Raw genomic sequence first — 13,696 nt, forward strand, 5'->3', positions numbered from 1 at the left:
CATGCATGTATAAGTCCTGAGGTTCTTTTAATCCTATTCAGTCAATAATGAATTTTTCCAAGGTTTCAGAAGAGAGAACCAAAAGTACCAATCATATCATAACACTTGATTTTTTGGAGACCCTCAAAGAAAAAAGGCTGAGCTTCATAGGAGACCTACATTTACACTACATACTGCAAGACTTTGGTATAGCAACATATAGTATAAGTGATCGGACAATCGCTGGTTCAAGTCCCCTAACAGAACTTTCAGGTAAAACATGAGAGAATTCTAAGAGTGAAAAATAATTAAAAAAAAAATAAGGGAACTATAAAAGTAAATTCCAAAAAGAGGAAAAAAAATATGTCTACATACAATAAGAAGCGATCAAAAAGTTCTACCTACCCCAAAATACTATCAATAAAACCGTTGCCGCGCTGCACACAAAAACAACCCGCACACCGTCCGTTCGACCTAAAAACATAAGAGGCTTTTTGGTACCATGTAAAATCTTTCTCGTAGCCTTAGTTCCGAGTCTGAAATAATTAAAAAGAAACTTTTTTTTTTTTTTTAAATAAATAAATATTATTTATAGTTTTTTTTTCACTGCTTAAATAAAATGAAATCTATGCAAGTTTGGTCTCGTCGTAATCAGACTAACCTGAAGAATCATGCTGCCAGGTCATTTTTACCTCCTTATGGATGGCTTGAAAACAAAACCCCCTGTTTCGCATCAAGCTTCATCAGGGGTTTTCTTATATATTTACCTAAAATACCTTTTCATCTGATGTTGATCTTTTACTCTGTTTCCCCAGGATCACCTGATGTTTCCCCGCATGTTGATGAAGCTGGTCAGCCTCCGCACCCTCAGCAGCGTGCACTCGGAGCAGGTGTTTGCCCTCCGACTTCAGGACAAGAAACTGCCGCCTCTACTCTCCGAGATCTGGGACGTTCACGAGTAGAGGTTAAAAAGGACAAGTGCTTACCTGAGGTCGGAGAACCTCCTTATTGTGCTGAGCAATGGATGATACAGGCACTGCATATGGACCCAAATGCTAGACCTGCATCAGAGACCTTTCTGATGTCACCAGGGAAACTTTTCAACTAACCTCAAGGAAGTTTTCTTAACCCGAATGTCTTGGGACTGGTGGGACTATGAACAGCTGGCCGTATCGGTAGGAATGGATACGTCTCCTTTTCTTGAGGCCTCTACCATTCTTGTCTTGCCTGGGGCTGGTTTGGTTTAGGTGAACCTTAGATTGGTGAGAAGGTTAGAAATGGGTTTTTTTAACCCCTTTTCCCCCCCGGGATGATAACTTTTATAAAGTAACTCCCCTGCAAGACTCAGACTCTTCTGAGCCAGTCTTGTGCTTAGGTGTAAATGTACAGAGATACTTTTAGTTTTAGCCTTGTGAAGCAGTGACTGAGCCACTGGCCTTCGCACTAATCCTGCTGTTGTGGAACTTAGTATTTTTCTAATACCAGAGGCGGCGAAACGTTGTGCTATGAGGTCTGCACCCTCCTTAGTGCTATCGTGGTAGTGAATCAGGTATCACTATGTTCGGTTCTGCAACGCTTCGTAGATCGGGATACCCCCCTCCCCCATGCATCATTATCTTCCACCAGCTAGAAACTACTTAAGCCTTCCCTTCATCAGATCTTGCACTTACATGGACTTTTTTGCCATCTTAGTTTGCACTTACAATTTTTGTTATATTTTTTTTTTTTGGGCCTTTAAGCTGGATCAGAGTCGAGCCTATGTTATAGTCTGAGTTGATACGTTGGACTATTACTTTGATGCAATGAAAAAAATTACATTTTGCCCACTCCTATAGCACATTAAAAAAGAACATGGTATAGCATGTTCCTCGCCTCCCTTAAAAGGGTTAAAAACTTTGCAATTACTTCTTATTAAAAATAGGACAATTTATTTTTCCTTTGCTCCTGGCCTACGTTACTGGCAACCTCAAGAAGTGCAGCACTTAAAAGATCTTTGCTTTGGAACTTGCAAGCACTACCCTGCCTCTGCTTGCAACAAGGAAGAGATACTTATCAGGAGCACATCGCTCCTCAGCAAGCAGGAGGCAGGGGAGCGGCGTGCTCCTGAAGAAGGAGCACACTGTTTTTAAAGCAGCAGCTTTATTTCTACTACATTTCGACAATCAGTCTTAGTTTTAGCACCTAGATGGATGGGGGCTAGAAGTAACCAGTCGCAATACAATAGCTCGTCCTTTACCCACAGACATTGAAATGCTAATGTTAGTGTCTCCCGTATATATTCTACTCAAAATGAACATTAATTTTCATGCCTGATATGGCTTGGGACTGAGCCTTCCCCATAAATAGGCTTAATTATGTCTTCTTAATTATGTTTTTGGGTTACGTGACCCATAGACGGCCATGGAGTATGATGGGCATCATATTCCTGGAAGACTAATTGTCTCTGGAATTAATGCTCGCCTCGTCATCTGTAGAAAACTACAGAACATCATCCCATCTGCCATTTTATTTAATTTTTTTTTTTTTTTTTTTTTAAGAAAGCACTACTGTGACTTAAAAGGTTTCCTGTTCTTCAGATGTGATCCGATGCCGTCCCTTTAAGTAATAGCACGGCAAGCACAAGGGCATAGCACCTGTCATTACTACTGACAAGTCTGATTTAGTAAATACTCTCATTCCCCCATTAAATTACAAGGCTGGAGCATTTTTTTTATTTTTTTTTATTGACATTCCTCTGTTATTCCTCCTGGAAATGAATGGAAAAAATTAATAACATGATCAGTAGGGTGCGTCCCTACACAGTCTGTGACTGGACGATATTGGATTGTGTATGGACACCCAGTTTTTACTGCATGCATTTCCAGGAGGAATAACAGAGGAGTTTTAAGAAAAACGAATGGACCGAAATTGATTATTTTATGGGAAATAAATGTTTGGACTTAAAGGAGTATTCCCATCTCCAAAATACTAACCAATATGTAGTAGGAGTAAAAATATTAGCAAATATCTCCAATTAGAAATGTAGTATAGTTCTTCTGGTTAGCTATGTCGCTTACCCCATGTGCAGAGCATTGCAGTAGCTTGGGTATCCATGGTTACAACCACTCATATAGTGAGTTAGTTGTCGGAGCCATGGATACTTAATCTACCGCAGTACCCTACACATGGGGTGAGAGACATAGCGAATCAGAAGAACTATGCTGCATTTCTAATTGTAGGTATTTGCTAATATTATAATTATTACACCTACTACATATCTTGGGGATGGGAATACTTCGTTAAACAAATAAAAATCCTTTTTTAGTTTACAAAGCCAAATAGCCCTTAAGGACTTGCCAAAATGTCTGACTTTACAGAAATATACAGTATATATTTGTATGTATATTATGATCTTTAGTCCCGGGCGGATTTCCACATCTTATTTTTGCTTGGAGGTTTCTAGGCCGACAATCCAGCTTTGCTTCATTATTAATCTTGGTTTCCCCATTAAAAGCAAAATATACATAAACCTCCAGGGATGGGGATGCTGCAATATTTGAAGGATAAAAGCCTTGAAAACTGCAATGTGTGATTGGGTGTTAATACATGCCTGCTCACATAGTCTCTGGCCACTACTGTACAAACTGTCCCAAAATCCCACTGTGCTTCCCAGGACCACCTGCATAATACTTAATTTATTCATAAGGAAAATCCAGGTTCTTTCCAAGTTTTAAAGGGATTTTTCTCATCTTCATGAAGAAGTATTGTCAGATATAGAGCTTGTAAATACAAGCAAGTTGGCAATTTACTTCTTCTTAAAATTTTCATTCATTCTTGAGATATTAACATTTTTGTTTTTGTTTACAGCACGTTGCCTAGGAGACCAACCAAGTCGGTCTCCTAGGCAACGTACTGTAAACAAAAGAAAAGTGTTAATATCTCAAGAACGAATTATAATTTTAAGAAGTTGTAAATTGCAAAAGTGCTTGTTTTTTTACACACTATCCGACAATATGCATTTATGAGATGGGGAAAAATCCCTTTAAAACTGCAGAAATGCATTTTAGTGTCTCTTACGCCTGCAATATCCTTTTGGAGGAGCAAGTTTGACTCAGTTGAGGGGTCAGGTTATTGCTTTTATATTTTGACCCTCTACAACTGGTGCCTGTGGGAAGCCCGATACATTCATTTTTTTTTTTTTCTTATAGAAATACACAATGCTGACATCCAAACTAACATTAGAAGGAAGCACCATTACTGGTGACTTATGCGTCACTTTAATGATTCTAATTTTCATCTTTTTTTATTTTTCTTATTTTATTTGCATTCTGAAGGGTGGCGTTATTCAGTAGTGATAGCATCTATCTGATCTATCCATACAGAAAGAAATCCTTAATTAATTCTTACCTACAAAACTTAAGAATTGGATACAGGTTCCTCAAACGCTCTCAATACCAGTTTGACCCTTTTAACTGCTTTTTAACATAATTTTTGCTTTACATTTGAGAACATGAAACATTGGTTGTTTCCCCTCTTAAATGGACTGTTCAAAATAAAGTGAAATCATGTTGACATATATTATGTTTTATTTCCTTGATGCCAACCGGAAAAGGTTTTCATGCTACTTAAAGGAGTTGTCTGCTCTGCACAATCTTTCTAGAGAGTATTCTTTATAAATTTGGATTGTTTTAGGCAGCAAAGAAATCAATTTTCAAAATCTTCACTTTGATGTATGGAACAGTCACAGAAATTCATGGAAATAGTAATTGAGCTGCAGTACTGGGAGTGGCCACTAAACAGAATATGGAGCTGTCAGTGATCAGATGGAACTTGCAGTAAGTGTTCCATTGCCCTGCAGCACTCCCGCAGGAGAAATAAAGTATTACACCTTTGTTATTATAATATATTTTTTGTGGGACGAGTTGTAGTTTTGCATGGCACCTTTCGTTTTACCAATTCAATGTATTGGAAAAAGAGAAAAAAAATTCTAAATGCGGTGAAATTTGCTTTAAAAAAAGAAGAAAAAAACTCCCAAAAACTGTGAAATTGCATTTAAGGTATTTGTTGCTTTGTGATTCTCCAAGTCAGTAAGATTAGAGATACCAAACTTTGTCTATATATATATATATATTTTTTATTAAAGTGCTGAGAAAAAGTTTGGAAATTTGTGGGAAAAAAATTTGATTGCCGCCAATTTACGAGTCCTGTATAGTTTTATTTTTCGGTTGATGAAGCTGTATTAGGGCCTATGTTTTTATTGATAGCATTTTGGGGTGGATATGACGTTTTGATCGTTGTTTTTTTTTTTTGCAGAGTTATGGCAACCAAAAAGTCTTTTTCATTATAGTATTTTTTTTCTAGGTTTCATATATACTTTTATGGATGTGGAGATACTAAACATGATTGAGGGTTTTTTTTTTATTTACTTTTAGATTTTTTATTTTTTTTTTGTGAGATTTCTTCGAGGTCTTGAACCTGCAGTCGTCTGATCACTTATACTATATGCTGCAATAAAAAAATCATGGGTCTCCTATTGGTATTTGCACACAAATGTCTTTTTCAGGCGGATTCCACTCTGATAACCACAAGAAAGCTAAAAAAAAAAAAAATTGCACATGTGCATTTCTATGTTAAAAAAACAAAAAAAAAAAACACTTACTGACCCTTTTTTCCTAAAGGAAAAACTCAACAGGTTTGCCCACTTGAAATAGACAGTGTGCACATACCCTATGACTCCAAAGCACAGCCTGGACTTCATAGGAGCAACCAATTATACTAAACAGATAATAATGATCATTTTCATATGTAGATTGAAACAGTCATTAACAGAAACAGCTGTGTAGGAGGCTTAAAACTGGGTGAGGAACAGACAAGCTCTGCTACAAAGGTGAGGTTGTGGAAGACAGTTTCATGTCACAGGCCATACACCATAGCATGCGTAAGGACAGCAACAAGACACAAGGTAGTTATACTGCATCCGTAAGGTCTTTCCCAGACAAAGATTTCAAATCTGGCTGGGGTTTCAAGATGTGCTGTTCAAGTTTTTGTTTTGTTTTTTTTGGAGAAGCACCAACAAATGGACAACATTGAAGGCCGTATACTTAGTGGTCCGGAATGGAAACTTAGTGCAGCAGATGAAAGACATATCATGCTTGCTTCCCTTTGAAATCGGCAGATGTCCAGCAGTGCCATCAGCTCAAAACTATAATACTATATGCAAATATATTTGAAAGGGTGGAACGAAATCCCGGTTTTATCTAGGGAGTGGCAAATTTGATCAAGAATATTTTATGGTTTGAGTTATTTTGCCTTTTTGGTTTATCACTTTCTATTTTATTAAGGCAAGAGTTTCTATCACCAGATTTCACAATACAAACTGTATACATTGCTAAATAGACCTGATGAGGCTGGTGTATTTACTTTGAAAAAATCAATGTAAGAATGGCTTAATAATCCTATTAATAAAATGAGCACTTTAATGTGTCCAGCCATATAGTGAGAGAGGGTTCATGAATCCAAGTGTATTCAGTGTCCTGCTGGTTGCAGCTTGTACTGAGCAGGGTGAGATCTCAGCAGCAGAAGGGAGGAGGGACACTGAAGCTCTTTAAATCAGGCTGGAGACTGAGTTTGGCTGTCACAGGATTGTGCAGCGATTCCCATATGGATTTTTCTTATATACAAGTACACCATTCTCATCAGGTCTTATAATATATATATATATATATATATATATATATATATATATATATATATATATATATATATATATATATATATATATATATATATATATATATATATATATATACAAAACAAGGTTCAGTAACTGATCTGACTGGTGGTTTTCGTGGCTTAGATACAGAAGCAGAAGAAAACATTCAATATAAATTATTTTATCCCTTTAAATCCCTTCTCACTACAGGTTTAAGAGTCCAGTGGGTGGAACAAGTAACTGGAATTATGCATACTCCGCCCACTGGACTCCATCCTGGAATAAGCAGGGATTAAAATGAATAAATTACAAGTTGTACTGAATCTTCTGCTCAATAACCTGCTGCTCCCATATCAGACTAGATGTACGGGACAGTGTTACTTTGGGTGTTTTATCAGTGGTGCAGGTAAAGAATAGGGGATGGCTACATTGGGTTGGACCGCCCCCATAATTGCAGTTTGGAGAAGGTAAGCACTACACCTACGGCAGATGTTGGCCCGATCAGGGTCTTTTTTTTTTAGTATTTTTTTTACTGCCATTCTAGGGTGAAAAATTGTTATAAAAAAATGTTCTAAAAAAAAAAGTTTCAACTTTGTCCGCTACACTAACTTTGGTTTTAATTGTCTGGGACTCTTTAACGCACTTGTGGTGTTTTTCGTGTGAAAATAAAAGAAAAGCCAACATGTCTGATAGCTGAACAATTGAAGCATATTACGTGACATTTCCCTAAGAGAGGGTTTACCTCCCACACACATTTGGGACTTACCCAGATTATCTGTATTTGTACTTCCCCTTTAACCCGTCTCAATTGTGACAGTGCTGAGAGATCATAAAACGTAGAATCGGGGGCGCTGCTAACCGATATGTCTGCGCAGAAGATATTATTTGTGTTCCTGGTTGATATAAAGGAATCCTGTGCCAGATCTGCAGATGGTGGTGACATCTCCACAATTTGGTTTGGTGCTGGAATTCCCCCGACGTGGGATTAATTAGGTTACTAGTGAAAATCATTTTACTTTGTATTACTCTCCCATCAATGAATTTAATAGGTATATTAGTTTTCGTTCTCATAGGGCCGTTATGGTGTGACCCTCACCTACATCAAAACTTGGTATTATTTGGTGCCTCTATTCTGCCACTTATCTTTTTAAATATCATTTTTGCAGTTAAAAATAAGATATATTTATCTCCAGCATTGTTGGTGCCGGGTCTCCCGGGGCTCGAGTGATGTATCAATCAGCGCTCGCTAATGGGCTGATGCGCTCATGCTCCTTCAGACGTCCGAAATAAGTGAAAACTGCAGCCCATTAGTGGCTGCTAATCATAACAATATCATGGGAGACCCGGTACCAACAATGCTGGAAAGGTGCTGAAGCAAGAGGTATCTGGTTTTTTTTTGGTTTTTCTTTTACAGTGGGGAATATTGTATATATATTATTGTCCAAGTAGTGGACAACCCCTGTATTATTTAGTCATGCATGTATACCTAGCGGTTACACTAATGGGTGAGCCGCCTCCAGCACTATAAATGACTGCATTTTTTATTTTTTTTTACAGTTTAATCAAAACTGCACAGTGCTTTACAGCGATTTGCCACGGTTTTGTGATCCTGGGCTCAGCGATTCATTTTTACAAAACTTGTAAAATAAGTGGCCAAAAAATGTGGTAGAACTGCTTCTGGCTGTGATTATAAAAATCTCATGTAAATGATACACTTAGAGTACAACCACTCAGTTCATACAGGGGACTATGGGACCCCCGATTATCATATTTAGTATTAATTTTTTTGGTCTTTGTAAGGGGGGGGGGGGGCAGTGCTCACAGGATCCTCAGGGGCGTGTCTTTAGACTACTCTGCATTTTTTACCTGGTTAGCCACACCCCCTTTTTTAAAGAGTATCAAAATTTGCATTAGCCATATAAGGCCCATTTCCGTGGTGGACCTTTTTATGGTTTATTTCATGAGGGGGTGTGGCTTAGCAGCAAACGGGTGTGGTTTAAAATTCAACGTAAGCCAAACAAGAGTTGATACAGTGTTAGAGAAAAATATCTTAAAATGCTCCATGATTATCCTCCAGAATGAGTCGCTATGATAAATTTGGTGTGTTTTCAGACCTGTCTTTATATGGGCAGGATTAGCAAAAATTCCTTGTATACTGAGGTATAAGGCAGTATTGCTTCTCTAGGTGAGATTATCTCCATCAGAGGTCACTCATCCAGCCATCCAGTTTTCCTGCTTTGTACTGATGAGGGGCAAAACCCCTAAACATGTGTCTGGAAATAAAGGGTCTGGGCTGGCTGTAAATCCTAAGTCATGCGTCAAGTAGTTGATGTTACTTTTAGATTTTTATACCTCCAATAGGTGGCGCTAGATTCCTGTTCTTTTCCTCGGTGGAGATGCTTTTTGCTCACGTACATTGGTGCTTATCATGTCACCATATATTTATTACAGAAGAATTACATATCTCAGAAACTGGCAAATACAATGGGGTATTTCCTGCACTGGTCATTTCTGTTGGATGCTCTTTGAGTCCAAATGGAGAATAAATAAAGGCAGGGCTCATGTCTGGGTATATGACTATTTTATATTGTCTGGTGTGTTAGTTATCTTGTATGGGAGATTTAGCTTTACCAGATATGTGACCATCTGCACCAAGAGCTTCCATTGTACTAATGATATTTGCATAAAAACTGCTTTTATAGGCAGGAAGAACGATGAACAGAAACATACAGCTGCAATCATAAGTTTTATTTATAAGTCACTATATCACAATTCCAATTTTCAGAAACGTAGATATTCCAAACTGACTGGGCTTGGAAATTTTCAGAAAATGCACTTAAGGCTGTAGAATCTTCTAATTGACCTCGTGCAACCATTGTACTGTTAAGAAAGGAGACACGGTCTGTCTCCAAACACCATGGGAGATCGTAACCATCATACTGTTCAGGAATGAGATATAGTCCATCTCCAAATTCCATGGGTGCTTGGAACCATCATACTGGTCAAGAAGGAGACATAGTCCATCTCCAAACACCATGGGTGCTTGGAACTATCATACTGGTCAAGAAGGAGACATAGTCCATCTCCAAACACCGGGGGTGCCAGCAACCATCATACTGGTCAAGAAGGAGACACAGTCCATCTCCAAACACCATGGGTGCTTGGAACTATCATACTGGTCAAGAAGGAGACATAGTCCATCTCCAAACACCGGGGGTGCCAGCAACCATCATACTGGTCAAGAAGGAGACACAGTCTATCTCCAAATTCCATGGGTGCTTGGAACCATCATACTGGTCAAGAAGGAGACATAGTCCATCTCCAAACACCATGGGTGCTTGGAACTATCATACTGGTCAAGAAGGAGACATAGTCCATCTCCAAACACCATGGGTGCCAGCAACCAGCATACTGGTCAAGAAGGAGACAGTCCGTCTCCAAATACCTTGGGTGCTTGGAACCATCATACCGGTCAAAAAGGAGACACAATCCGTTTCCAAACACCATGGGAGCTCGCAACCATCATACTGTTCCAGAAGTAGACATATTCCGTCTTCAAACACTATGGGAGCTCGCAACCATCATACTGTTCAGGAAGGAGCTATAGTCCATCTCCAAACACCATGGGAACTTGCAACCATTATACTGTTCAGGGAGGAGACACAGTCCATCTCCAAACACCATGGAAACTTGCAACCATCATACTGTTCTGGAAAGAAACAGTCCATCTCCAAACACTATTGGTACTTTTAAGCATCATACTGTTCAGGAAGGAGACCTCCAAACACCAGGGGTGCATGCAACCATCATACTGTTCAGGGAGGAGGCATATTCCATCTCCAAACACCATGGGTGCTTACAACCATCATATTGTTCTGGAAAGAGACAGTCCTTCTTCAAGAACCTTGGGAAATTGCAACCATCACACTGTTCAGGAAGGAGACACATTCCATCTCCAAACACCAAGCGAGCCGTTTAAAATGTTTAGGAAGGAGACACATACAGTCTCCAAACACCATGGGAGCTCACATCCATTACACTGTTCAGGGAGGAGACACATTCTGTCTAAAAACACCATGGGAGCGTGCAACCATATTGTTACCGGAAGGAAACACATTCTGTCTCCAAACACTATGGGAGCTCACAACCATCAATACTGTTCAGGGAGGAGACACATTCTGTCGAAAAACACCATGGAAGCTCACAACCATCATGCTGATCAGGAAGGAGACACATTCCATCTCCAAACACCATGGGTGCTCACAACCATCATGCTTTTCAGGAAGGAGACACATTCCATCTCCAAACACCATGGGTGCTCACAACCATCATGCTTTTCAGGAAGGAGACACATTCCATCTCCAAACACCATGGGTGCTCACAACCATCATGCTTTTCAGGAAGGAGACACATTCCATCTCCAAACACCATGGGTGCTTGCGACAATCATGCTGGTCAGGAAGGAGACCTATTCTGTCACCAAACACCATGTTGGCTCACAACCATAATACTGTTCAGTAAGGGCAGCATTTTATTGTCTCTATTACTAAACTTTACCATGATTAAGTAATGGTTTGAACGGAAAAGACACATATTGGACATATTCTAATTATACATCTACGGTTAATACGTGGAAATTCACAATGAGAAGCGAAACAAATGTAAAAAAGAAAAAAAGGATTGCAACATTTAAAGCCTGGAGAATACTTTTGCTGGAAATTTACATATAGTGATGAAATGTAACGGCTCAGTCTTCCTTTACTAAAATCATTAATTTGGCCTCTCGTTTTTCCATGGGGCTCTTTTGCAATTGTTGTAGCCCATCATGGTCATATATGCCGATCAATTCAGACAATCCGTGATAAAAGTAGCAGTCCCAACTGGTCCCTGGTGCCTTAAGAGTACCAAAGGTCATTGTGGTATTTGGGAAGGGTAGTGGGGGGCTATGATTCAGGTCTAGGGAGATGATGTCATTGATCCACTCTGGGCAACCAGCAAAAACCAGACTAGGAGCACAGGAGAGGGCAGCGGACCCAGGAGAAGAGAGCGGAACCTGAGATATCAAGGACAGGTGCGTAATAATACTTGATGTAAAGACTAATTCTCGTTGAATACATGGGGGGGGGGGGTCTCAGCAATGTGGGTATAGGTGCTGCCACTAGGAGGCTGACCGTTGGTAGAAAAAAATATCTACCTCTGTCTGGCGGCCTTTACCCTCTTCTCGGACACAAGGCAGCTCGGTTTCGTGGAAAAAGCAAAAAGGCAAACAAAAAAAAAAGTATCAAACTAGCAACCAGGAACTAACAAGACCTGACCCCAGGGAAGAAAACAATTCCTAAAGGCATCCAGAACTGACCCCAAGAGGTAAGAATATAAATCTAGATGGGATTTGGGTCCCCCATTGTATTTGAAGAAAAAATAATTTTATGGTAAGTACAAAATTTCAATTTTCTAAATAACATTTCAGGACATAGTACCATGGGATGTCCTAAAGTAGTCCCGACAAGGGGATAAGAGAAAAAGTTGACCATGCTGACCGCCTAGCTTACAGTGGTTTGCAGGACCATCAGCAGAGGCCATGGAAGAATGTTTGTAGGCTTGAACCAAGCCTCGGTGGCAGTCTTGTAGAACTGGGGAATAGAAACCTGATCACCCAGGAGACCCCAACCGATCTCATTGAATAAGCTGTAACCCCAGAGAGAGGAGCTTTACCTGAAGCCTTTCACAATTTGCAGACTGAAGCCATTTGGAAATGGTTGCATTGGAAGCTGACGCTTCATTGAGGGATCATGCAAAAAGATTTGAAACTATAAGTATATTGTAATGACCCTAACACAAAAACAGCCGATGCAGAGAATGCTCCCGGGGAAGAAGAAGGGCAGAAAGAAATCTAAACAATGACCTCACTGAGATGAACGAAAGAAACTAACTTCAGGAGAAAGTACGGCATAGGGTATAAAACAATCTCGTCCTGATAGCGAATAAGGAAAGTGGACTCGTAGCTAGCTCAGAAACTCTACAACTGGAAATGATGGTGACCATAAAGGTTACTTTCCAAGGAAAGAACCCCGGAGAGATGCCCCAGAGAGGAACAAAAGACAAATCTTGAAGCGTTGACAGAACTAAGTTGAGATTCCGAGATTTAACATGACACTTGTAAGGAGATGCACGGTACACTACCCCCTGAAGGATTGTCTTACCTGCTAGCGAAATGTGTCTACAGAAGATCAAAGTTTGCGGATGGAGCATGGAAAGGGCAGAAACCTGTTGCTTAAGGGTGGGAAGGCTGAATGCTAATCCAAACTGGACTGGAGAACTCCAAGTGATGAAAGCTCCTTTGTTCACACCATGAATTATAAGACTTCCAAGCATGGTGGTAACCCTTGGTAGACTGATCTCCTGTCAGTCTACATTCTACAAAGAGGAGGGTGGAGAAATTTCTTGGATGCAAGATCAGCCACCCATGATCTGAACTAGTTGTTTTCCTTGGCTATAAGATGTGCAGACTTGAGAGAAGCTTTCTACAGAACTTTTGAGGCTCTAGATCATTGTTCCCGAACTCCTGTCCTCAAGTGCCACCAACAGATCATGTTTTCAGGATTTCCTTAGTATTGCCCAGGTGATGGAATTATTATTGCCCATGAAGGTGATGTAATTATCACCTGTGCAATAATAAGGAAATCCTGAAAACATGATCTGGTGGTGGCGCTTGAGGACTGGAGTTGTTGATCCCCTGCTCTAGATGTAAGGCCATGATGCAACTACTTGGACCAGACGGTACAGGACAAAGTGAGGGTCTTGCCACTAGAAAAGTCAATCTTTTTATCAAATGGTTCACTGAGGGAAGCTGCACAGAATAAAAGCAAAGTGGTGGACTTAGAGAGGCGAGAGACCTTTGGGTCTACAGAGGGAGGAGTGGCCACATGGCTAACAAAAAGGACTTCATAACTAAATCTGGAACGAAATCCACGGATTTTTGTGCTGTGTGTAAACTAACCCAAGACGTGCAAATTCTCAAAGGCTTGT

The 13,696-nt window shown here is 39.8% G+C and overlaps 1 protein-coding gene across 3 annotated transcripts in view; it reads left to right on the plus strand.

The window, feature by feature from the left end:
* LOC141172338 (oxysterols receptor LXR-beta-like) overlaps window positions 1-4,534 on the plus strand; it is a 47,921-nt gene extending 43,387 nt beyond the window's left edge. For all 3 annotated transcript variants that reach the window (XM_073656437.1, XM_073656436.1, XM_073656438.1), the window contains exon 10: window positions 795-4,534. In XM_073656437.1, the coding sequence (XP_073512538.1) occupies window positions 795-941 (147 nt within the window). In that variant the 3' untranslated portion in view covers window positions 942-4,534. The remainder of the gene's footprint in view (window positions 1-794) is intronic.
* Window positions 4,535-13,696: the final 9,162 nt, after the last annotated feature.

Source organism: Phyllobates terribilis, unplaced genomic scaffold, assembly GCF_046119375.1.
Source record: "Phyllobates terribilis strain yellow unplaced genomic scaffold, ASM4611937v1 Scaffold_12__6_contigs__length_324123572, whole genome shotgun sequence".
Taxonomy (NCBI): Eukaryota; Metazoa; Chordata; class Amphibia; order Anura; family Dendrobatidae; genus Phyllobates; species Phyllobates terribilis.